Below are 27,690 nucleotides of genomic sequence, written 5' to 3'. Positions count from 1 at the left end.
GACAAAAGGAAATCCAACACGATATTAGAAGGTATCTCATGACTTTCGTCACATCAGTGTATAATTAATTCATTAATTCTAATGGAGTAATTTAGGTGTTTGAAAGTGTAAATAATAGTTTCTTGCAAATTAGTAACCAGTTCACTTTGATTAGACCGTCACTAAATTTAGATAAAACACAATACAGGCAGTTCAGTACAGCAGAAGGGCAGACTACGCCATTAGAAACAATGCTTGAGGGCAAACGGTTAAATGAAACGGAACATTTCAAATTCTTAGGTGTTTATATTGATCAGAACTGGAAGGCACATGTTACAGAGAGGCGGTAGCTGCTTCGAATGCTCAAGTAGGCCCAGAATTTTAGACTCAATGAAGCTGTATAGAGGCCACTACCATTCGTGTTGAAATGCCGAATGTTAGCCGAATTCTTGATCAAGGTCGACGTCACCGGGCAGATATACTCACATCAAAAATGTTTAGCATCACCCCCGTTCCCAGAACTCCTGAAAATAGGCGTTGACTGTGGAAATTGTATCACTGACACAGTCCCTTTGGGTGTTCAGAGATGTCACTAAACCCACCCATAGGTGCAAACAACCATGTGTGAGCAGCGCCTATTAGACGGAGAGGGTCCGACAGCCGATCACTTCCAGTCATTCCACCAGGAAGGAGGTACACGGATCGTGTTGTCTGTAGTTCAACCATGACCAGACGGTCAATACCGCGGTTCGCGTCCGCATTGTTACTTTGTGCCAGGAAGGGCTCTCAACAAGGGAAGTGTCCGGGCGTCTCGGAGTGAACAAAAGTGATGTTGTTCGGACATGGAGGAGATACAGAAAGACAGGAACTGTCGATGACCTGCCTCGCTCAGGCCACCCAAGGGGTACTACTACAGTGGATGACCACTACTTACGTATTATGGCTCGGAGGAACCCTGGCAGCAACGCCACCATGTTGAATAATGCTTTTCGTGCAACCATAGGCTGTGTGATGCGTAACTTCACTCCCGACCCATAGCGAGGTCCAGCTTTGCAACCACGACACCATGCAGCGCGGTACAGATGGGCCTAACAACATGCCAAGTGGACCGCTCAAGATTGGCATCACGTTCTTTTCACCGATGAGTGTCGCATATGCCTTCAATCAGATAATCGTCTGAGACGTGTTTGGAGGCAGCCCGGTCACTGTCCAGCGAATGTAGCAAGGTGGAGGTTCCCTGCTGTTTTGGAGTGGCATTATGTGGGGCCGACGTACGCCGCTGGTGGTTATGGAAGGCGCCGTAACGGCTGTACGATACGTGAATGCAATCTTCCGACCGATAGTGCAACCATATCGGCAGCATATTGGCGAGGCATTCGTCTTCATGGACGACAATTCGCGCCCCCATCATACACATCTTGTGAATGACTTCCTTCAGGATAACGACATCGCTCGACTAAGAGTGCCCAGCATGTTCTCCAGACGTGAACCCTATCGTACATGCCTGGGATACATTGAAAAGGGCTGTTTATGGACAACGTGACCCACCAACCACTCTGAGGGATCCATGCCGAATCGTCGTTGAGGAGTGGGACTAACAGTGCCTGGATAGACTTGTGGATAGTATGCCACGGCGAATACACGCATGCATCAATGTAAGAGGATGTGCTACTGGGTGTTGGAGGTACCGGTGTGTACAGCAATCTGGACCACCACCCCTCAAGGTCTCGCTGTATGGTGGTACAATAGGCAATGTGTGGTTTTCTTGAGCAATAAAAAGGGCAGAAATGATATGTTGATCTATATTCCAATTTTCTGTACAGGTTCCGGAACTTCCAGAACCGAGGTGATGCAAATCTTTTTGTTGTGTGTGTAGTAAGTACGAATTCTCCCACAGAAATGGACGAAACGTCATTGAATAGTTTAATACTTCGGCCAAGGGCTCTCGGCCCGGAAGTTGTATCTGATGTAAACACCAGCCTTGAAAGTCTGCATTATACCTTGTCAATATAACTAGACACTTATCAACCCGTGTTGATATCTTGGGGGTGAAGTGTTACCAGCAGTAGCAGAAAATTTCGAGAATGTGGGGTCACAACACGGTTTATCACTTCAAGAATCGCCATATTGGGGCCGCGTGTTCCTAGTAGTGCTGCTGGACCAGAGAAATGTACGGCGTCGCGCTGTGTGCCATATCAACCACATCCTGGTCGACATATCGCGTTCAGTTCCGGCTGGACTCGAAAGCGGAGCGGCTGCAGTCGCTTGCGGTCGAGCGCAAGGAACTGCTTATCTGCCGAGGCATTGTTTTCATCCGCTGGCCGGCCGCGTTGCGACAAGGTGTAGACGGCGCCACGGGGTCTGGGTTCCGGATTCAGCAAGGTGTGCGGCCGGACTGACCACGCGCGCTTCTTGTGCGAGGAGTGAGAATCGTCGTCAGTACTCGCGGGTGGATACAGAGTTACGTGGATGACAGCGCACGCCAGGGTGGACATTCTACTCTGCAGCCATGAACAGCATTACTAACGATATGGCGGTCCATCGGTCTATGCCCCAGTTCAGACAAGGTAAGCTCACCTGGAGTCGCATATGTGTAGCCCGTTTTCAGCTAATCTGCTAGGCTCACGTGATTTCCGTCCTATATAAGTAACAGCAATAGCAAAACTGCTGTAGGGAAAGAAGCTGGACTCGCTTTGTGCTTGGCGCCACTGTATTCAGAAAAGAAACAACACTCGTGAGGGACAAAGCTTGCTGTATTCTATTACTTCTTAAGCAATAGAAACCAGTATGTTTATGAATTAATATACACTGCAACAGTCACTTGTTACTAGTGTTTTGTTGGCACGACGCGTTTCGTCAGCATACTGCCATCATCAGGTGCATTTACAGTTACTTTTACAGTGTAGTTAAAATGAAGTGAGGTTAATTTCCTTTGCTGTGTCTGCCAATGAGGTTATATGTCGAAAAAGACGTATATTCAGGAAGATAAATAGGTTATGGTCTGTACATTAAGTGATAAGCACTAAGAAAATGAGCTGATCACGCCTATTACTTAATACACACACCATAACAGATATATCTTACTGAACAGTCGTCTTTTTCGACACATAACCTCAGTGACACACACACAGCAAAGGAAACTAACCTCACTTTATTTTATCTGCAATGTAAAAGTGACTGTAAAGGCACCTGATGATGGCAGCATGCCGCCGAAACGCGTTGTGCTTGTGAAATATTAGTAACAAGGGATTGTTGCAGTATATACGATTTCATAAAAATCTTACAATACATTCGCAGCCCTCAAACATCATCCATATAATATGGATAAATTTAAGTTTAAAAACCCAGTATGTTCTCTTGGCGGTGAGTGTTCATGAGAGATAAGGGTATGGTCAGGAGTGCCTCAGGAAAATGTGATAGGACGGCTGTTATTTTCTACATAGATAAATGATCAGTGGACAGGTTCTGCAGTCTGTAGTTGTTTGCTGATGATGCTGTGGTGTATGGGATGGTGTCGAAGTTGAATGACTGTAGGGGGAAAGAAGCCAGCTTAGAAAAAAACAAACCCTTAATGTTCAGATACAGCATTAGTGATGATATGAAGTGGAAAGTATGTGAGGACTGCGGTAGGGAAGGCTAATGGTCGAATTCGGTTTATAGGGAGAATTTTAGAAAAGTGTGGCTCTTCTCTAAAGGACACCTCATATAGGACGCTAGAGCGACCAATTCTTGAGTACTGCTCGAGTGTCTGGGATCCGCACCAGGTCGGATGAAAGGAAGACTTCGAAGGAATGAAGAGGCGAGCTGCTAGGTTTGCTACCGGTAAGCTCGAATAACTCGCGAGTATTACGGGATGCGTCGGGAACTCATATGGGAATCCTTGGAGGAAAGGCGACATTAATTTTGAGAAACACTACTGAGAAAATTTAGAGAACCGGCATTTGAAGTTGGCTGCATAACGATTCTACTAACATCAATATATATTTTGCGTAAAGAGCACGAAGATCATACTCAGGGATATAGGCAGTCGGTTTTCCCTTGCTCTATTTGGGAGTGAAACAAGGAAGGAAATGACTGATAGTGATACAGCGTCCCTTCCGCTACGCACCATACGGTGGCTTTCACAGTATGTGGATGTGAATATACATAACGCCTTGCAAACACTAGGTGCAAGTAAACAGCTAGATTTCGTCGGCTTAGATTTCCGTACAATAAGGTGTTCGATAATGCCATATTATCGACAAATAACCTATATATAATTATACGGAGCATCTCTACAACGTTTAGTATCCAAGTCTTATTTGAAGAACAACCGCAGCTGAGGATCATATTGATTAGATTGAAAATCTGATTCAGCTGTGAATGACGTTCTTATAATGGACAACTTGTTTCGGAGACCCATAGCTGTTTCATCGGGTGCCACACAGTAGTTTGTTAAGTTATGGGCGTGGGACAGGTGGATCAGTTAACCCTACAGGAGGGGGGTGAACAAAAATATGAAAACAAAGCGAGAAATTCTTCCTTGAAAATAAGTGCAAACGCTAACCAAACCTGCCGGTTGCGCTGTCGATAAAAATCTAATTTTGGTATGCAGTTTCTCGATTGGCGCGACGAAAATCGTCTTTTTACCCCATTAATCGTAATTTCCCGCAGAGCCAATATAGCACTTTGACCCACAGGTTTATTAACGCCCGCAAATTGCAAAAGAAAAGGATTAACAATTGTATGAATGATTGCAGTTTGTTCCATTTATTTGATGCGAGTAATTCTCGAATACAGAGATTTTCGACCATAAACGAACTGAAGAATTCATTGTATCTGCTACGAATGGTACTCTTCCACAAAATTGAAAGACCACGTGGTCTGGATTTGGTCGTAAAAAGGAACGGCTTTGCTTTTTTCTGAACCATCTGGTCACTCGCACAATGTGATCTGTGAACTTGGAATGCTTTCAGCTCAGAAGCGAAAATAAATAACCTGGATTTATTAGGAGATGAATGAACTTGTCATGCAAAAATAATATTTTATTTTAAGCAGTTTTAATAAAGGTTAATAACTGCATCATTCAATACAGAGTGCACTTATTTTTATTTTGGCAAAATTGAAATAAGTACATTTGTTTACAGCACGATGCAATTTTAAACACAAAGTAATATTTTACGACATCGATAGTTTTATTTCGTGGCGTAAGAAACGGACGAATGGAGACGTGTCGTCTTCAGCGATGAGAGTCGCTTCTGCCTTGGTGCCAATGATGGTCGTATGCGTGTTTGGCGCCGTGCAGGTGAGCGCCACAATCAGGACTGCATACGACAGAGGCACACAGGGCCAACACCCGGCATCATGGTGTGGGGAGCGATCTACTACACTGGCCGTACACCACTGGTGATCGTCGAGGGGACACTGAATAGTGCACGGTACATCCAAACCGTCATCGAACCCATCGTTCTACCATTCCTAGACCGGCAAGGGAACTTGCTGTTCCAACAGGACAATGCACGTCCGCATGTATCCCGTGCCACCCAACGTGCTCTAGAAGGTGTAAGTCAACTACCCTGGCCAGCAAGATCTCCGGATCTGTCCCCCATTGAACATGTTTGGGACTGGATGAAGCGTCGTCTCACGCGGTCTGCACGTCCGGCACGAACGCTGGTCCAACTGAGGCGCCAGGTGGAAATGGCATGGCAAGCCGTTCCACAGGACTACATCCAGCATCTCTACGATCGTCTCCATAGGAGAATAGCAGCCTGCATTGCTGCGAAAGGTGGATATACACTGTACTAGTGCCGACATTGTGCATGCTCTGTTGCCTGTGTCTATGTGCCTGTGGTTCTGTCAGTGTGATCATGTGATGTATCTGACCCCAGGAATGTGTCAATAAAGTTTCCCCTTCCTGGGACAATGAATTCACGGTGTTCTTATTTCAATTTCCAGGAGTGTATATATGATGGTCCATTGATCGTGACGAGGCCAAATATCTCACGAAATAAGCGTCAAATGAAAACACTACAAAGAACGAAACTTGTCTAGCTTGAAGGGGGAAACCAGATGGCGCTATGGTTGGTCCGCTAGATGGCGCTGCGATAGGTCAAACGGATATCAACTGCGTTTTTTTAAAAATAGAACCCCCCCCCATTTTTTGTTACATATTCGTGTAGTACGTAAAGAAATATGAATGTTTTAGTTGGATCACTTTTTTCGCTTTGTGATAGATGTCGCTATAATAGTCATAAACATATGGCTCACAATTTTAGACCAACAGTTGGTAACAGGTAGGTTTTTTAAATTAAAATTCAGAACGTAGGTAAATTTGAACATTTTATTTCGGTTATCCAATGTGATACATGTACCTTTGTGAACTTATCATTTCTGAGAACGCATACTGTTACTGTTGTGTCTAGACAAGACAGCCTAGACACAATGAGAGGAAGCCGAAAGGCACGCGCTTAAACTCACGCAGGCTGGCGTGAGGTCTGAAACAGGATACGTAATGAATGCTATAAAGAAAAGTACGTAGCTTCTGGAATACTTAACTTTAATCCACATTTATAGAACATCGCTCTTGATGATACATTAATAGAATCTCAATATCAATTGAATACGGCGCCATGCTAGGTCGTAGCAAATGTAGCTGTAGGCTATGATAACTATCGTCTCGGCAAATGAGAGCGTATTTGTCAGTGAACCATTGCTATGAACGTCGGCTGTACAACTGGGGCGAGTGCCAGGACGTCTCTCTAGACCTGCCGTGTGGTGGCACTCGGTCTGCTATCACTGACAGTGGCGACACGCGGGTCCGACGTATACTAATGGACCGCGGCCGATTTAAAGCTACCACCTAGCAAGTGTGGTGTCTGGCGGTGACACCACAGTTACAGCGTGATTACCTGTAAATACCGCATTAATGTAATAAATGCTAAAAATGATGTCCGTCAACCTCAATGCATTTGGCAATACGTGTAACGACATTCCTCTCAACAGCGAGTAGTTCGCCTTCCGTAATGTTCGCACATGCATTGACAGTGCGCTGACGCATGTTGTCAGTCGTTGTCGGTGGATCACGATCGCAAATAACCTTCAACTTTCCCCACAGAGAGAAATCCGGGGACGTTAGATCCGGTGAACGTGCGGGCCATGGTATGGTGCTTCGACGATCAATCCACCTGTCATGAAATATGCTATTCAAAACCGCTTCAATCGCACGCGAGCTATGTGCCGGACATCCATCATGTTGGAAGTACATCGCCATTCTGTCATGCAGTGATACATCTTGTAGTAATATCGGTAGAAGATTACGCAGGAAATCAGCATGCATTGCACCATTTAGATTGCCATCGATAAAATGGGGGCCAATTATCCTTCCTCCCATAATGCCGCACCGTGCATTAACCCGCCAAGGTGGTTGATGTTCCACTTGTCACAGCCATCGTGGATTTTCCGTTGCCCAATAGTGCATATTATGCCGGTTTACGTTACTGCTGTTGGTGAATGACGCTTCGTGGCTAAATAGAACGCGTGCAAACAATCTGTCATCGACCCGTAATTTCTCTTGTGCCCAGTGGCAGAACTGTACATGACGTTCCAAGTCGTCGCCATGCAATTCCTGGTGCATAAAAATATGGTACGGGTGCAATCGATGTAGATGTAGCATTCTCAACACCGACGTTTTTGAGATTCCCGATTCTCGCGTAATTTGTCTGCTACTGATGTGTGGATTAGCCGCGACAGCAGCTAAAACACCTACTTGGGCATCATCATTTGTTGCAGGTCGTGGTTGACGTTTCACATGCGGCTGAACACTTCCTGTTTCCTTAAATAACGTAACTATCCGACGAACAGTCCGGACACTTGGATGATGTCGTCCAGGATACCGAGCAGCATATATAGCACACGCCCGTTGGCCATTTTGATCACAATAGCCATACATCAACACGATATCGACCTTTTCCGCGATTGGTGAACGGTCCATTTTAACACGGGTAATGTATCACGAAGCAAATACCGTTCGCACTGGCGGAATGTTACGTGATACCACGTACTTATACGTTTGTGACTATTACAGCGTCATCTGTCACAAAGGGAAAAAAATGGTCCAACTAAAACATTCATATTTCTTTACGTACTACACGAATATGTAATAAAAAATGGGGGTTCCTATTAAAAAAAAAAACGCAGTTGATATCCGTTTGACCTATGGCAGCGCCATCTAGCGGGCCAACCATAGCGCCATCTGGTTTCCCCTTTCAAGCTAGACAAGTTTTTTTTCATTTGACGCTTATTTCGTGAAACATTTGGCCCGGTCACTATCCGAATCGCTAATTTGAGCACATATATAGGGTAAACATAAGTAAGACAGCCATCGTCCAAATTAGAAACTGCAAACTTAGTATCTAGCATAACATAGCAAATAGTGAAATCCTCTACCCCTAAGAATGCCTTTAACTTTACAACAGGGAATACACCAAACAATATACCATAAACAATTACGTTGGCTGTAAAAGATTGACGAGAAAGACTGAAAGTAATAAAATATTAGCCCTGATCGCAATATCCAAAAAGTACCGCAGCAGTAGCACACATCTCATAACAATACTATACTGCTTGGAACATACTTCCGTTACAGGCACCATTTTGAAGGCTATGCATAGCGCCGCCACCTACCGGAACTTCGGGAATATTCCACGATGTCCCACAGCTACAGAAATTTGCTGAGAAAAAATTATGATTCATTACTTATTGCTGGCCCCTCGTTGACGTACTTTCCATAAGTCGAGTCGTGATGCCTGTTAATTCTGAAGTTGGTAATTTTCATCAGATAGTCATTTTCCCTTGCGCCTAAGTTTGAACGGTTCTTCGTGCATGGATACACTTTAGAGGTGCCAGAGAAGCGACCACACAATAGTATATATACGCATGCCCAAGACTTTCAAACTCGATTTTCTCGAAAATGTTTGGGAGTTGTGCCTTCCTCTTTATATAAGTTGGAGTCCTAATCATGCTTTACACAACCTGTCAACATGAATCAAATTGGTGAGGGCAAGTCCGTACGGCCCCCTCGTCAGCACCAACGACTCGCTCTCCACTGTCACACACAGCCGGTCCTAGTCTCGGCGTGGTGCTGCGTCCTGTATACGCATGACCAACACTGGTGCTAACTGCTAAGAAAGGCAGAAATTCAACATCGCTATGAACATTTAATTCAAGGCTCACTTTAATCTGCGTTTTACAATTCTGAACGTCCAAGGGTAACCCTTCTCGTTACCTTACTGAGTTCAAATTTCACACACATCATTTTCACATGGAAACGAAGCAAACTGAGAGATAGCCGATAAAGATTGTAACAAGTTTAAGAAAGCGTCATATATGAGCCACCTTAAAGGTCGTAGATCTATAGTTACTTGAAATTGTGTGTCTTATATAACTGATGAGAGGAAATTTTTTGCCTGAAAGTATCATATTTTGATCACAATGTCAGAGGATCATGAGTATTTTATACATACATTAATCCTTGTTCCATAGATCATGAATACGACTTTTCGTAATGATATGGAACGTGTCACTTTAATATAAGTTTTCTTTACACAAAATAATTAATTAATTAATTTTTTCTTTTTTTCTTTTTTTTCCTGTTACTACTTCATATCTAAGAATTCATCTACTGAGTAGAAGGCGTCGTCTTTCAGAAATTCTTTTAATTTGCTTTTAAATGTTGGTTGGCTATCTGTCAGACTTTTTATACTATTTGGCAAATGACCAAAGATTTTTGTGGCAGCATAATTCACCCCTTTCTGTGCCAAAGTGAGATATAATCCAGAATAGTGAATATCATCCTTTCTTTTAGTGTTGTAGCTATGCACTTGGCTGTAATTTTTGAACTGGGATGGGTTATTAATGACAAATTTAATAAGTGAATATATGTATTGCGAATGTACTGTGAATATCCCGAGTTCCTTAAATAAATATCTGCAAGGTGATCTTGGGTGGGCTCCAGCTGTTATTCTGATTACACGCTTTGTTGCAATGAATATTTTCTCTTTTAATGACGAATTGCCCTAAATTATGATGCCATATGAAAACAGTGAATGAAAACAGGCATAGTATGATATGTTTATCACCAAAATTTGCAATAACCCTACTAGCATAAGCAGCTGAACCTAACCGTTTCAGCAGATCATCGATGTGTTTCTTTCAATTCAATTTCTCATCAATGCACACACCCAGAAATTTTGAGTATTCTACCTTAGCAACAGACTTCCGTGCATAGTCTATATTTGTCATTTACTGTACAGAATTGTATAAACTGTGCCTTCTCAAAATTTAATGAGAGCCCAATTGCAGAGAACCACTTAATAATTTTCTGAAAGACATTATTTGCAATTTCCTCAGCTGAGTTTTGCTTCTTGGATGTGATTACTATATTTGTATCATCAGCAAAAAGTACTAACTTCCTTCTATGTTATAGGTTGGAGTTAGGTTGGTGTTCTCTACTCCTTCTGTTTTGTGGAGTCCTTTTCTTAATTCGTTTTGGATACTTTTCGCCATCCATCCTTTTTAGCTGGCAGAGCCGCACAATAGCTGTTTTGTTTCAGCTGCCTTCGTTGTTGTCTTGCCGGCTAACATAATCTGTCATATTGTAATATTCGCCGTATTATAAGATTACATCGTCGAAATGTCACAGCTTCTTCTCCGAAAGTCCATTTGTTTCCATTGTCAACGGTCTCTCTCTCTCTCTCTCTCTCTCTCTCTCTCTCTCTCTCTGCCTCCTATTTAACTCTCTCAGCTATGTGCCACATGTAGCAATTCTCTCGACGTTAGAGTTATGTATGGTTTGTACCGTTATATTTGTTATATTGTTCATCAAAGAGTAGAATTGAGTTGTTTTTTTGCTCTTTTCCCTAGCCTCTCTTGTTACTTTTATTAACTGTGCTTCTGCTACTGGATGACAACGATATTCCGAAATATCTGAAAGGATCACATCCTGTGGCTTTAGCCAGTTCAGTGCCTAGTTCTTCTACATTTTTATCATCCAATGCTAAATATTTAGTTGCTGAGTGTTAAATGTCTGTATCACTTCTTCGTGTCCGCCTTCAGCTTTCGTAACTTGTACCTTCGTCCTTACCTCCAGCTAGAAATACCTGATCATCAACGCAGAGGTTTAGAAAATTTTATGTTTTGTGTATATTTCTATTCTGAATCAAGTAATGTTGTATTTTCTTATTTTGTTGATGTTCTTTAAATTTATGTTGGAGCCTTTCCTCCGTATAAACGGAAAGTATGTGTTGGATGTCAGCAAGTACCGGTGATGATATGATTCACACTTTGGATTTTTTAGAACTGTCACATCTTTCACAACGATTTTTGATTCCTAACTACTTACGGTATAATCTATTACTGGCCTAAAACTTCGTGTTGCTGTATTAATTATTTCTCAATAACATGAATAAATCATTATTTATTGTTTATTAAGTACTGATCGCGTTGCAGCAGTGTTTAGCACATTGGACTCCCATCCGTGAAGAACATGGTTCATCCCTCCATCCCACCATCTTTCTTTAACTTTTCCGTAGTTTCCTTAAGCTGACCGAAGCAACTGCTGGGTCAATTTGTTTGAAACAGGCAGATTTCATTTCTACCCTGTAATATTGACGCTTCTGTTGCATGTCCAATTGCCTTCTTGTCGAAGAGGTGTGGAAGCATAACTCTTCCACCTTCCTAGTTTTAAAAGTTTAAACGGTTCAAATTTCGCCTCTTTATTTGTCTTCTTCTTCCTTTTTCTTCACCTTTTCTCGTGTCTCTACAGAGTCGGCTTGTTATACGGATTTTGTCAACGGTAGACAGTTGGTGTCCGGATGTCCTTCCTGATGCCAAACCCCGCCCCTCCCCCTCCATCCCCCCCCCACCAAATACAGAATTCATGCATCCCGTCTGTCAGCATCTAGAGTAAATAGTAAATCTCATGTTCAAAAGTGAGAACGTTTTCTAGATGTTTTGTATCAGAGGTGGGAAGTGAGTACCAGCCCGGTAATCACCCACATGGATGTGGAAAATCGCCCAAAACCCACATCCAGGCTCGCTGGCTCACCAGCATGGATGCGATACGAGACAGGCTCGCCTTCCGGAAGCGACAGATCAACGAACTCCTCTGTACGGGCGGGGAAAATTGCAACTCTTTATAATTAGTCTCAATTTTTTAATTCATAGTCAAAGTTACTTACGAGGGGATAGTCTGACATGTGGTCACCGTTTTGATCATATTTTGCAAGGACGTTCTATATTGAAAATAAGTATAGACATCCAGAATGAAACTTTCACTCTGTGGCGGAGTGTGCGCTGGTGTGAAACTTCCTGGCAGGTTAAAACTATGTGTCGGACCGAGATTCGAACTCGGGAACTTTGTCTTTCGGGAGCCAATGCTTTATCAACTTTTTTATGTTAATCTAATTTCCACGTAAGTGATCGTTGTATTTGTTCTGGGAGGACGTCCTATTACACTTGCTGAAGTTCATCGTTGATACATTAAATCAGTTTTTTTATTACAGAGGGCAGCTAACCCTCTGACCGGCTGAGCTACCCAGGCACGACTGGGACCATTCCTCGCAGCTTTACTTCCAGCAGTACCTCGTCTCCGGACTTCACAGAATCTCTCCTCCGAACCTTGAAGAACTACGCTCTTGGACGAAAGGATATTGTTTTGACATGTCAAGGCAATTTCCTTTTTTCCAAGAGTGTAGTTCTTCAAGTTTCGCAGGAGGGCTTCTGTGAAGTTTTGAATGTAGGAAACGAGGTGCTGCGAGACGGGAGGGGGGGGGGGGGGGGAAGGGGGAGGTCGTACGTCCTGCTTCGGTAGCTCAGTTGGTAGAGCATTTCCCCGCGAAAGGGAAAGGTCACGAGTTCGAGTTTCGATCCGGCACACAGTTTTAATCTGTCAGGAAGTTTCAAGGCACACATATTTCCGCTTTTTGTTAGACAATCTCCAGTTTTTGAGTGAAGTGGTTAAAGCTGATGACGGAAAATCCTATTTTGAATGCTATATGTCGAAAGATCATCTAAAAACAAACATTTTTTTATTTTACAGTATGGGGCCCAAAGTCAATAACGTTAGAGTTATTAACGTTTTTGTGTTTTCTTGCTGTAGCTTGGGTACGTGTCATTCAAGGTGTCTAGAAGAGCGAGATCGGCGGTCGAGCGGCCATAACATTAGACTACCAAACATCTGGTTTGTGTTCGATACTTGGTTGTGCCATTTTTTTCTTTAGATATTTTTTCGGTGTATCTGGTAATATTCTGATAGTAGGAATACTTTTCTTTGTATTTTTTTTTGACGTGAAACATAGCGAAGTGTAATTAATAATCAAATAAGTGTGTATTATACTGTACTGACAGCAATTTACATTGTGATACATCGTACATAAATACACCTTAAGAACTTTATTGCATAATCCTAACTGATCGTCTATTCGTGAGCGTTCTTGCAGTCAGTGGGGTGAAAATTTTCACAGAAACAGGTGAAACAAATATTTCTCGCACACGAACAAAAGATCTCGCCGCATTGGCATGTTTTCTGGCACATCGTTTGTCGAAAACATATGTCGTTCACTTTGCTAAAAACAGATTGAAACGTCCCCTTTTGAACAATATACACGACTGTCCTTAACCTGACACACAATATTTATAGCGCAACGCAATCTGACTTTCCACACACAATATTTTGTTAACGCAACGCAATCTGACTTTCAAAATTCTCTACAAGAGAATGGCCCTGACTAACATTAACCTGTACTTTTCAGAAATCACTTACCTCACAAAAATCTTGGTTACTCCCACTACTGCAATACAGCAAGCGCCACTACTGCCAGCTAAATAAAAGATTCAAACTATGGAAGGCACTAACTACTGATAGGGATAGTTAGCAAATGAAAGATATTAATAGAGAACAAACAATGTATTTACCTTGATATCATGACAAATTACAAAACTCCGCCATCTCTCTCCCCACATCCACCACTGCTGGCGGCTCACCTCCAACTGCCCAGCGCTACGCGCTGTTCACAGCCAGCTGCCTAACACTACAATGGTTGAGTATTACAACAATGCAAAGCAGCCACAGACTGCACACGGCACAGCCGGTGATTTTCATACTGAGGTGGCGTTACCAATAAAAAAACCTAAACAGCCTACTTACATAGCCCCCATGCTCCCCACAAAAAATTTTACAAATTGGGTTGGGCAGTGGGCAATACATATTTGTTAAAATTTTTCATAATCGTAATTACAATAACAAATAAATCAAATGCACACACTTATTGATACAATGTTGGTCAAAAGCTAAAATTTTCTCACAGTCCCTAAAGACAGTCCTGATCATTCATCACATTGCAGTGTTTTTCTCAAAGTCTGAGCAGTAAAAGACAATGCACACAGACGTAGTGGATTTCCATGCAGTCTTGAAGAAGTAGTGTTGTCCTTCCAACGGAAAGACAGTGCTGACTCTTGACATGCTGACAGGTAATGGGCCACAACAGAGCAAACCCACAACAGAGTCAGTCGAAGTTTTGAAGAGTATTGGTGTGTAGGTCATCACAGAGCAGACCCACTGTAGTCCTGGTAGAGATTACGGTATTGGTGGGCCACCAGAGGTGCAGACCCACTGTAGTCCTTGTAGAGATGGCTAGCAGCCATCTGTTATGACTGTGCAGGTACACAATCACCATTGAAGAGTCTTGCGGATAATATAGCAAGTCCATAACCACCACTTGTGCACTCACAAAGTTTTTGGAATTGTCCTTAGAACCAGCAATGCTGTTATCCAGTCCCTTGCTGAATTATTAACACACGTGCAAACACTAACAGTCCCTACTTGTCACATATTGTCCATATACTATGACCAATAGAAATGTGTGCAGTGAAATGTAACTTACAAGTTACTTAATTTGATGACCTGGTGTCAATTACAATTTTATAACATAAGAATACAATTACAAAGGTACAAAATACATAATTAAAAACATAACAGTAGAGATAACATTCGTAGTAATAGGGGCTTTACAAAAGAATAGAAATAAACATATACATCAGTGTTACAAAAATAATGACATAAGTACATACATAAAGATCAGAATAACTTTTGGAATATCAACTTCCACATGAGCATTAAAACAAAACAGAACAAATACTGTTTAAACATGTTTACAAAGTAAATAACATATTATCAATGCAAATTATATTTGAGGATAACAGTATTCCTCATCATAGTTCATGTAGCTTAGTATTAGAAGAAGAAAAAATTCTATGAAACTACACAGAGACAGGAAGAAAAGAAATACACAAGGGTACACAAACACATAGGGGGATAACACAAAAGGAAAGGATAGGGTTCGTTTTCAGTGTAACTTTTGGTACTGCAGTATTTTGCGAACAAATCCTGTTTTGTTCTTAGAGATCTCCCTTCGTTCATCATTATTCCCAAAAAGTCCTATCTATACCTGCTTTCTGTATTCGATTCATATTTCTTTCAAAATAATTATTTCTCAGTGCACAATACTCATTTTTGCCAAATCTGTTTCATATAACCTCCAAAGCATTCTTTCCCTATTCTCCATAGTTAGGTTCTTATATAGTCTACCCCCTCTTAAGCTAACTTAAATCTACTGAGCTCAGATATTAAACTAAGGGACGAGGCAATGCAGCAGCATAAAACAATTAACACAAACAACAATGATAAAAAATAGAAAAGGCAAAGCAATTGTAATATTACAACTAATCTAAGGCAATGTGCAGCAAACAATAAAATTAAATCATTAGTAAAACTGGCTTAACAGAATAATACAAAGTCAAATTCAATAACACTATGCCTGGCAAACAGCAGCAACTTATACCTAAATATGACATAGCTCAAGCAGAAAAAATAGTACACTAAAGATAACAATGCAGATAAGGGAAATGTATAATCACATCTTAATGTCTAAGTAATTAAAGTGGTGCACCACAAAAACTAATTCTACAAAAAATTACTCAGTAGTTGAAAAGAAAATTATGTATGCAGTTCCTGGTATTAGTCCCTTCTTATTGTTCTTTCCATTCCAAGAGCTCCTTTTTCGAAGAATGTGGATTACAAAATTATTATTTAATAGATCTGCAGACAGAAAATATTTATATTAGTACATCTATAAAATTTTATTTTAACCAGTGCTGCAGTGCAGCTAGAAACTAGATATTAAACAAAATGGGCAAAGCAAGGCGTGAAACGTCATTCACTAGCCATATGGCATTTCTCTCAATTAGCACGACAATAGCCGTGAAATGTTGCGATGCTTTCTACAAAGGAACGTCAATAGCGATTATAATGGCCTCTTTTTTCTTCTACCTGTGCCGCTGGAAGGCTAATGGTTTTTTTTTGTTCGGGCGGCTGTCGCCCAGGTGTCTGACACAGCTGTGTGCCCACGACGTATTACGTGCAGGTGGTCACTTAACTTTCGTACGGAAATATTTACGACAGCAGTTTCCGCTACAATGGCAGTCTTAAATAAAAATATTTCACAGGTCAAGAATTTGGATTACAAATCTGTAGAAACAAAATCCTATAAATATAACAGCGTCCAAAAAAAATTTTCGTCGGCATTGTGATACATTCACGCATTTACACACATTTCATAATTCTAAAATACGATTCTTGGTTTCCAACATCCTTTTCCACAAAGCAGAGTCCCTAAATCACTATTCATTACTCCTTACCTTATTACACATATACAAATTCGTCGACGCTTCTTCAATACTTCATCATTAGATACATAGCATAATCAAATTCTTCATATAACATTAGCTTATTAATCATAAACATACCTCAACAACATAATACACATCGTCGTCGTAAATATAACATCATAACACCTCAGTCAACTCTCAAAATCGTCGTAGCTTCCTCCAATAATTTCAAAACCTAAAAAAAATTCTCTGCTCATTTCAATGGTGTCATCGACCTCAAATGTACTTTAAAAATCATGATCCCATACCAAATACATCATTCAAAGCTCACGTAGTATCACAATGGTTCTGAAAAAATATGAACAGTTTACAAAGTACAGACAAAATACAGTTTCATAAGTGTGAAGTTATCCAACTGTGTAATTACGTAAACATCTGTCACTGATGTAGTAAAATAAATGTTTGTCTCTCTCAGGTAAATAATCAGATAGCTGTGTAATTCTGTGTTGGAGAAATATGGTACCGATGTGTAAAGTTGTATAAGCAAATACCATATTAGCTAGGGCTCCTTGTGCGTGCCAAACACATGGTACACAAAGTAAGCGTGTACCCCCCTGAGGATTAATGTAATTATACCCTCAGGTGTTACAAATTACAGCAATGGAATGAAATGTATCACGGAAAACTTTCTTTGTAATTCAAAAATCTTAAAAAATAAATGTTTTAAGTACAAAATTAATCACTCAAATACGTGTCCTGTAGCGCTAAATGTGCGTCTTGTTGCAACATAATCTCTGTGGCAGTGTCGTAGTTATCGTCTTCCGAAAGCTAAGTTCTGCAGAAGTCAATGTACTTACCTCATGATAAACAAAAGTGAAATGCTTTGCGTATAGATATCTTAGTTATTACGCTTATTGCCGTGATGAGGAAAGTACTGTACTGTAACGTATTGTTGTGCTACGAAAAAGGCTGTCTCATTGTTGCTATACCACAAAAGTTACTACTAAAACATGTTTTAATTTCTTGAATAATGCCGAAAAACTGTGCAGATATAAAACAGATACACCGCAAAAGCAACATTGTAAGTTGTCACTCATTAGTAACGTCGTGATAAAATCCTGTAGCTGTCACATAAACTAACCACTGTGTCATCTAGTATCTCTCAGAAAGCACTTTAAATCCAGAATGTATTTTCAAATAAACCAAAATGTTGCATTAAAATCTCAAGTTAAAAAAGCACATTATCTCTCAATAAACGGTGTTACATGTGAAATGTGGTGTAAACCTTTGCTCTTCCTAGTACGCAGAGTTTCAACTTTAACGCAATTATCAAGTGGTATACGTCGGTAAAGAATACTGGAATTTTTCTCAAGGTTAGCGTCTGTGTTATTTTTCTCGGAGCCAGCGGGCGCACGCGGCTGCCTGCTGTGCGAGTCATTGTCTGTTTCTTTGCTGGCGCGCGTCGTTATTCGGATTAGGAGACCGAACTTCTACAAATTCGCCTTGCCGAGAGGGCCCAGCTCTGTTTGAATCCCGCCAGTTCTGATGCAATTCAGGTCTGTCGTTACGATCACATCGTCTGTCGTCATGTCGGTAGTTTCTGTGGTTTCTTTCTTGTCGGTTAAGTGGTGGAGAATTTCTCCCTGAATCGTAACTGCGCGCTGGACCGTTGCGTCTAAAGTTATTCTGTCCCTCGTAATAATAATTGTTTTGGTTCCCATATTGTCTGTTTCTCTGATTGTCTCTGTGATAGTCATTACCGCGGAGAGGTGATCTTTCCCTGTAATTATTACTACTCTGCCAACGGTTGTTATACGGGTGGTGTCTGTTTCGGTCACGATTTGTGTTGTGAGAATAGCCTTGTCGCGTCCAGTTATTATTTCTTTCATCGCGGAATTGCGACGGATGTGATCTGTAATTGTTGTGCTCGTGCGTTCCGCGATTGTCAGTGTCAATTTCTAGTTCTTGTAAGAGTCCTTGAAATGCTTCAATGTCGTCTTTGCAACGTCCTGCCAAAATAATATGTCGCAAATGTTCAGGCAGTTTGATTAAGCAAATGCGGATGAGTTCTGAGGGGCTGTATGGGTTTGACAGGTACTGATTCTTGTGCAACATGTCTTCAAAATATTTCACAAGACTGGAGAATTCAGATTGTTCGAAATGTTTCATCATTATGATGCCATGTTTTACTCGGTCTTGTGTGGCTTGAGACCAATATGCTGAGAGGAAGGCATGGTAAAATTCTCCTTCACTATGACAATCGTGAATGACCGAACGCATTCTTACAGCTGGTTCATTCTCTAAATAGCCACACATAAATTCTAATCTGTGTTCTAACGACCAGTTAGGGGGAAAACAATGAGAGAATTGATGGAGCCACGCTTGTGGATGAATGTCGTTGGCAGAATTTTTAAACGTTTTGAATTTACGTGTAGTAATGAACAGCTTATAGTCAAAGTCATCATGTCGGCGAGTCGCATATCGGTCATTATTACGTCGTTTCGGCGGTTCCATCTCAAAATTCGGTGTGCCTTGCCAATTTCTGTCATAATTTCCGAAGTGTCCTGTGTTATTATTTTGTGGCTGTTCCATATTGCTAAGTCCCTCTTCCCGCATTGGGGCGCGAGTGTCCTCCGAAATACGTAATTCTTGTACTACCTGTGTCAGCTGATCTTGTACTTCGCGGATTTCTCTTTGGTGTTGCGTATTAATTTGATTCTGATTTTGTTTGAATTTCCTAATTTGTTCGCACTCTTCTGTGTCATTAAAGACTACCGGTTTTGTGTCATTCAGATTATCATCTACCTTCGTAGATAAATTATTTAGCTGATCCGAAAGTTCAACTACTTTCTCTGATAATGTACTAATTTCCTCCATGTGTCTTTCTACTGTGTCTTTTAAGTTTTCCTGGGTTTTTGCAAGTTGCGTAACCGAATCGGTAGATGCAACTGAGTCAAATCTAGCTTGCAAGGTCTCATGATTTTCATGAACAGCAGTTTGCAGCTCTTTCATGGCTGCCTCGCGACTCTGCAGTGCATCTTCATGACGCGAAAAAACAGGTTGGAAACGCTCACAAATTTGTGTTTTCACGTCATTACAGACTTCTCGACATTTCGATTCAATGGGATGCAACTCAGTAGCCAAATCTTCACGTGTTTGTTCAAGTGTGGTGTCTAACTTTTGAAGATTTTCTTCCATTGTGTCGAACCTTTGAAGATTTTGCACCATTCCGTCTAACTGCCGCTGTATTTGTCCCATTTGTTGTATTAATTGCAATAACAATGTATCAGTGTCCGGAATCTGCTTCTCCATGCCTTTTGGCAGTGCACTCTCACCGGCAACATTCACATTTTGACAAGCAGAAAACGCGTCTTGACCTATTTGAGAAAACGGCGAGGACCCAAATCCCGAATCCACAGTATTTGCGAGATCGCGTCGTGTCATTTCGGATTCCCGAGCCGAGCCGTCGCCGACCGATCGGTCGATAATGCTTCCCTGTTCTCTAATTGTTTCGCTGTCCACACCATTGTTTGACACCTGCTCCATTTCCGTATGCACAATTACCAAATTACTACTTTGAATATTAGTTAATTCATTACACGATGGCGCTAACACACTGCTTTCGTCTTCGCTGTCATTTCTCAATTTACTTTGGAGCCTAGTGTTACGTTTTTCACACGCCATTATTGTCACAGTGTTTCACACGACAACACAGAAAAACACAATTTCAAGAGCAAAAATAAGAGAACACATTAACATAACACTGAAAATAATATCTAGTTAGTTGCAGCTGCGAAATACTTGGTGCAAATCTACATGCATGCCACAACTGTTTTACTGTACAACAATGAAAAACTACAACTACAAAGGAAATTCTCTCTATAATTACGCGCTAGCAATAAACAAAATCTACACTAATTACACAAACTACAAGGAAAAAATCAGAAGATTCCAGTGAGGTATCCTCGGCTAAGGGTCGACATATGAAACGTCCCCTTTTGAACAATATACACGACTGTCCTTAACCTGACACACAATATTTATAGCGCAACGCAATCTGACTTTCCACACACAATATTTTGTTAACGCAACGCAATCTGACTTTCAAAATTCTCTACAAGAGAATGGCCCTGACTAACATTAACCTGTACTTTTCAGAAATCACTTACCTCACAAAAATCTTGGTTACTCCCACTACTGCAATACAGCTGGCGCCACTACTGCCAGCTAAATAAAAGATTCAAACTATGGAAGGCACTAACTACTGATAGGGATAGTTAGCAAATGAAAGATATTAATAGAGAACAAACAATGTATTTACCTTGATATCATGACAAATTACAAAACTCCGCCATCTCTCTCCCCACATCCACCACTGCTGGCGGCTCACCTCCAACTGCCCAGCGCTACGCGCTGTTCACAGCCAGCTGCCTAACACTACAATGGTTGAGTATTACAACAATGCAAAGCAGCCACAGACTGCACACGGCACAGCCGGTGATTTTCATACTGAGGTGGCGTTACCAATAAAAAAACCTAAACAGCCTACTTACAAGATCTATCAGATATTAATTCTGATGCATACCAAGCGTGTGGCGTGGACAATTAGCTATAGCCCAACGCATGAATTTCGACAGCATCCGCCGTATTTTATATTTCTCTGCACTGCTGCGATGTCGCAGATTTCTGAAGTTGTGCCATGAAACTCATTACTTGTCGGAAAAAGTAAACATCACGCGGGTGACAAAGAGAGGTATATCTAGGCAGTACAACTTTCACAGTGGAAGTCGGATGAGCATCATCGTCTACGAAAATCCTCTCTAGCGCGTCAAGTATGACGATGAAAATAACTGTCAGTAAATTCTATAGACTTACCTGACGAAGAAATTGAAGAAATGTATGATGAAATAAAAGAAATTATTCAGATAGTGAAGGGAGACGAAAATTTAATAGTCATGGGTGACTGGAATTCGGTAGTAGGAAAAGGTAGAGAAGGAAACGTAGTAGGTGAATATGGATTGGGGGGAAGAAATGAAAGAGGAAGTCGCCTGGTAGAATTCTGCACAGAGCACAACTTAACAATAGCTAACACTCGGTTCAAGAATCATAAAAGAAGGTTGTATACATGGAAGAATCCTGGAGATACTGACAGGTTTCAGATAGATTATATAATGGTAAGACAGAGATTTAGCAACCAGGTTTTAAATTGTAAGACATTTCCAGGGGCAGATGTGGATTCTGACCACAATCTATTGGTTATGAACTGTAGATTAAAACTGAAGAAACTGCAAAAAGGTGGGAATTTAAGGAGATGGGAACTGGATAAACTGAAAGAACCAGAGGTTGTACAGAGTTTCAAGGAGAGCATAAGGAAACAATTGACAGGAATGGGGGAAAGAAATACAGTAGAAGAAGAATGGGTAGCTTTGAGGGATGAAGTAGTGAAGGCAGCAGAGGATAAAGTAGGTAAAAAGACGAGGGCTGCTAGAAATCCGTGGGTAACAGAAGAAATATTGAACTTAATTGATGAAAGGAGAAAATATAAAAATGCAGTAAATGAAGCAGGCAAAAAGGAATACAAATGTCTCAAAAATGAGATCGACAGGAAGTGCAAAATGGCTAAGCAGGGATGGCTAGAGGACAAATGTAAGGATGCAGAGGCTTATCTCACTAGGTGTAAGATAGATATTGCCTACAGGAAAATTAAAGAGACCTTTGGAGAAAAGAGAACCGCTTCTACGAATATCAAGAGCTCAGATGGAAACCCAGTTCTGAGCAAGAAGGGAAAGCAGAAAGGTGGAAGGAGTATATAGAGGGTCTATACAAGGGCAATATTATGGAAATGGAATAGCATGTAGATGAAGATGAAATGGGAGATATGATACTGCGTGAAGAGTTTGACAGAGCACTGAAAGACCTGAGTCGAAACAAGGCCCCGGGAGTAGACAACATTCCATTAGAACTACTGACAGCCTTGGGAGAGCCAGTCTTGACAAAACTCTACTGTCTGGTGAGCAAGATATATGAGACAGGCGAAATACCCTCAGACTTCAAGAAGAATATAATAATTCCAATCCCAAAGAAAGCAGGTGTTGACAGATGCGAAAATTACCGAACTATCAGTTTAATAAGTCACGGCTGCAAAATACTAACCCGAATTCTTTACAGACGAATGGAAAAACTAGTAGAAGCCGGCCATGGGAAGATCAGTTTGGATTCCGTAGAAATGTTGGAACACGTGAGGCAATACTGACCCTACGACTTATCGTAGAAGCTAGATTAAGGAAAGGCAAACCTACATTTCTAGCATTTGTAGACTTAGAGAAAGCTTTTGACAATGTTGACTGGAATACTCTCTTTCAAATTCTGAAGGTGGCAGGGGTAAAATACAGGGAGCGAAAGGCTATTTACAATTTGTACAGAAACCAGATGGCAGTTATAAGAGTGGAGGGTCACGAAAGGGAAGCAGTGGTTGGGAAAGGAGTGAGACAGGGTTGTAGCCTCTCCCCGATGTTATTCTATCTGTATATTGAGCAAACAGTGAAGGAAACAAAAGAAAAATTCGGAGTAGGTATTAAAATCCATGGAGAAGAAATAAAAACTTTGAGGTTTGCCGATGACATTGTAATTCTGTCAGAGACAGCAAAGGACTTGGAAGAGCAGTTGAACGGAATGGATAGTGTCTTGAAAGGAGGATATAAGATGAACACCAACAAAAGCAAAACGAGGATAATGGAATGTAGTCGAATTAAGTCGGGCGATGTTGAGGGAATTAGATTACGAAATGAGACACTTAAAGTAGTAAATGAGTTTTGCTATTTGGGGAGCAAAATAACTGATGATGGTCGAAGTAGAGAGGATATAAAAGGTAGACTGGCTATGGCAAGGAAAGCGTTTCTGAAGAAGAGAAATTTGTTAACATCGAGTATAGATTTAAGAGTCAGGAAGTCGTTTCTTAAAGTATTTGTATTGAGTGTAGCTATGTATGGAAGTGAAACATAGACGATAAATAGTTTGGATATGAAGAGAATAGAAGGTTTTGAAATGTGATGCTACAGAAGAATGCTGAAGATTAGATGGGTAGATCACATAACTAATGAGGAGGTACTGAATAGAATAGGGGAGAAGAGTAGTTTGTGGCACAACTTGACTAGAAGAAGGGATCGGTTGGTAAGACATGTTATGAGACATCAAGGGATCACCAATTTAGTATTGGAGGGCAGTGTGGAGGGTAAAAATCGTAGAGGGAGATAAAGAGATAAATACACTAAGCAGATTCAGAAGGATGTAGGTTGCAGTAGTTACTGGGAGAAGCTTGCACAGGATAGAGTAGCATGGAGAGCTGCATCAAACCCGTCTCAGGACTGAAGACCACAACAACAACAACAACATCTGATTATTAATCACACCTCCCGACGTCTTACATCAAAAAAAGGAAAGAAAGGTATTCCCGTTATCAAAATACACTCCTGGAAATTGAAATAAGAACACCGTGAATTCATTGTCCCAGGAAGGGGAAACTTTATTGACACATTCCTGGGGTCAGATACATCACATGATCACACTGACAGAACCACAGGCACATAGACATAGGCAACAGAGCATGCACAATGTCGGCACTAGTACAGTGTATATCCACCTTTCGCGGCAATGCAGGCTGCTATTCTCTCATGGAGACGATCGTAGAGATGCTGGATGTAGTCCTGTGGAACGGCTTGCCATGCCATTTCCACCTGGCGCCTCAGTTGGACCAGCGTTCGTGCTGGACGTGCAGACCGCGTGAGACGACGCTTCATCCAGTCCCAAACATGCTCAATGGGGGACAGATCCGGAGATCTTGCTGGCCAGGGTAGTTGACTTACACCTTCTAGAGCACGTTGGGTGGCACGGGATACATGCGGACGTGCATTGTCCTGTTGGAACAGCAAGTTCCCTTGCCGGTCTAGGAATGGTAGAATGATGGGTTCGATGGCGGTTTGGATGTACCGTGCATTATTCAGTGTCCCCTCGACGATCACTAGTGGTGTAGGCGGGCTGCACGATGTCGGGGCGTGAGCGGAAGACGGCCTAACGGTGTGCGGGACCGTAGCCCAGCTTCATGGAGACGGTTGCGAATGGTCCTCGCCGATACCCCAGGAGCAACAGTGTCCCTAATTTGCTGGGAAGTGGCGGTGCGGTCCCCTACGGCACTGCGTAGGATCCTACGGTCTTGGCGTGCATCCGTGCGTCGCTGCGGTCCGGTCCCAGGTCGACGGGCACGTGCACCTTCCGCCGACCACTGGCGACAACATTGATGTACTGTGGAGACCTCACGCCCCACGTGTTGAGCAATTCGGCGGTACGTCCACCCGGCCTCCCGCATGCCCACTATACGACCTCGCTCAAAGTCCGTCAACTGCACATACGGTTCACGTCCACGCTGTCGCGGCATGCTACCAGTGTTAAAGACTGCGATGGAGCTCCGTATGCCACGGCAAACTGGCTGACACTGACGGCGGCGGTGCACAAATGCTGCGCAGCTAGCGCCATTCGACGGCCAACACCGCGGTTCCTGGTGTGTCCGCTGTGCCGTGCGTGTGATCATTGCTTGTACAGCCCTCTCGCAGTGTCCGGTGCAAGTATGGTGGGTCTGACACACCGGTGTCAATGTGTTCTTTTTTCCATTTCCAGGAGTGTATTATCAGATACACCGAAAAAAATCTAATGGCAAAATAAGCCACGATCATGAGTCGGACACGGTCCAGTAGTTTGGCAGTCTAATGTTTTCACCGCTCGACCGCCGACCTCGCTCTACTAGACACATCGAATGATTGATGCGCAAGCTGCAGCATGAAAACACAAACACAAAAAACTCGGACATGATTGTTGGATCCATGTAATATGAACGAAAAAGTTCCTTTTTATACGGTCTTTCGATGTAGAGCATTGAAAATATTGTTTTCCATCATCAACTTTGACCTGGATGTTTTTCAAATACTAGGAAGTGTCCACCAAAAAGTCGAAACAGTCTGTCTGCATCTTTAATACTGAACGCTCTTTCAAAACTTGATCAGAACTGGTGGCCCACATGTGAAACCCTCTTCCTGTTACTTATGGAACGAGTGATGCACAGTTCGCAGGAAGCTGATAAGAAACTTTCATCATCATCTTATCCGGTTTTGGTTTGGGCGTCCTTGCCTGTTCAAATTTCAAGTAGACTGCAACTGATATTTCTGTTTCTTCGTAGAACGTGTAACGTACCTACAACAAATATGTGACGTTCCCACAGCAAATAAAGCCTACGTACGTCTGTAAAAAAAAAAAAAAAATGGACTCGCTAAGCAACCTGAGCTATCGGAATCTAACCTGCGTGGGCCGGCCGAAGTGGCCGTGCGGTTAAAGGCGCTGCAGTCTGGAACCGCAAGACCGCTACGGTCGCAGGTTCGAATCCTGCCTCGGGCATGGATGTTTGTGATGTCCTTAAGTTAGTTAGGTTTAACTAGTTCTAAGTTCTAGGGGACTAATGACCTCAGCAGTTGAGTCCCATAGTGCTCAGAGCCATCTAACCTGCGTAACACTGGTGCGTATTGTGTGAGTGACAGTTCTACTGTCATTTAAGCCCTCAACAGATCGTTACATGAAAAACTTAGAACTAACATTTGGATAAGCTGTCTGACTGCGTATTTGAATATGAAAAACTACAGGAACGAATGAACCTGTAACAATGAACACCTAAGCTATCTGACTGCATTTTTGAATGAGAATTTATAAGCGATACAGAATTTACTGGACTAGAGTACATGACATGTTGTGGTGGGTCAGTGTCTACGTTTTGGCCCTAAGGTTTGCACTCACCTCTTTAGATGACTGCCTTTTCCTGTGTGGTTTACAGCAGCATGCAGTAGTAGCGGCTAAAGCTTGTTGTTACTAAGAATGAATTTAATAAAAAGGAAATTAGAATTATATTAATACCTTCAGATTCTGACGGGCGTTGATATATATCAACGAGGACAGGTGAAAACGTGTGCCCCGACCGGGACTCGAACTCGGGATCTCCTGCTTACATGGCAGACGGTCTATCCATCTTTTTTTATTTGTTTATTTTTTTTTCGTGGCTGATCGTTGTATTTGGTCATTGCGGACGTCACATAACATCCGTTGAAGTTCGTTGTTGATCCTTTCACTCAGGTTTTTTTTATAACAGAGGCCAACCAGTTCTCTGACCGAACACGCTGAGCTACCATGCCGGCATCTCAGCCACTGAGGACACAGAGGATAGTGCGACTACAGGGACTATCTCGTGCACGTCTCCCGCGAGTCCCACATTCTCACCTTGTATGTCCACACACAACATTCGTAGTGTCCCACCCCAACACACTCATTACTCGTGGAAGACATTCTTACCAAGTCCCGTAAGAGTTAGGGGAATGTGTGTGCATCCGCACAAAAGAAGAAGGTCATGGCCGGCGTTGCCAGAACTATATAACACTAAATAACTTATGAGAAGGGAATTCATAAATTAAGTCTATTTAAAACTTCAGAAATCGTTATGACCAATAATAGTGTGACAAGTATTAATATTGGCGATATGCCTGTCAATGACATCAGTATCAATAATGGCTGAGTGCAAGATCAACAAATTATTTCAGTTTCAAAGTTACATTAACATTTAACAACCACAGCATATTTATTTAGAGGATAAGGGGGCTTCTTTAACTGACATGGGATTATTGCAAACTCTTAACAATCACGAGCCTAACTCTGCAATTGCGCTTTACGCTATGCTTGCGAATTTTACCTTGAATTTCATCTTCAAGCATAGTTAAGCCATCTAAATCTCTCCTGGCTATATAAATGAAATCAGGCCTTGAGTGTCGTAAGACCTGCCATCACCGACGTGAGGGCAGCATGACACGTCTTCTGTCTCCGAGTTCTCGACCGACTGCTTAGAATCGTGCTTCCATGTTCCGTCCTCAGATTGTTACTATCGCTATCTGAGTGCTTATTTATTTAGAATCTTACACAATGCAA

General features: G+C 41.9%; 1 protein-coding gene across 1 annotated transcript in view; it reads left to right on the top strand.

The window, feature by feature from the left end:
• The first annotated feature begins 2,245 nt into the window (after nt 1-2,245).
• Nucleotides 2,246-27,690, top strand: part of LOC126203833 (transient receptor potential channel pyrexia-like) — a 281,000-nt gene continuing 255,555 nt past the window's right edge. The window contains exon 1 of the mRNA XM_049938202.1: nt 2,246-2,546. Within this exon, the coding sequence (XP_049794159.1) occupies nt 2,489-2,546 (58 nt within the window). The 5' untranslated portion in view covers nt 2,246-2,488. The remainder of the gene's footprint in view (nt 2,547-27,690) is intronic.

The sequence above is a fragment of the Schistocerca nitens genome, chromosome 9, assembly GCF_023898315.1.
Source record: "Schistocerca nitens isolate TAMUIC-IGC-003100 chromosome 9, iqSchNite1.1, whole genome shotgun sequence".
In the NCBI taxonomy this organism is placed as follows: Eukaryota; Metazoa; Arthropoda; class Insecta; order Orthoptera; family Acrididae; genus Schistocerca; species Schistocerca nitens.
The sequence above is the reverse complement of the archived record's forward strand: the minus strand, read 5'-3'. Positions and strand labels throughout refer to the sequence as shown.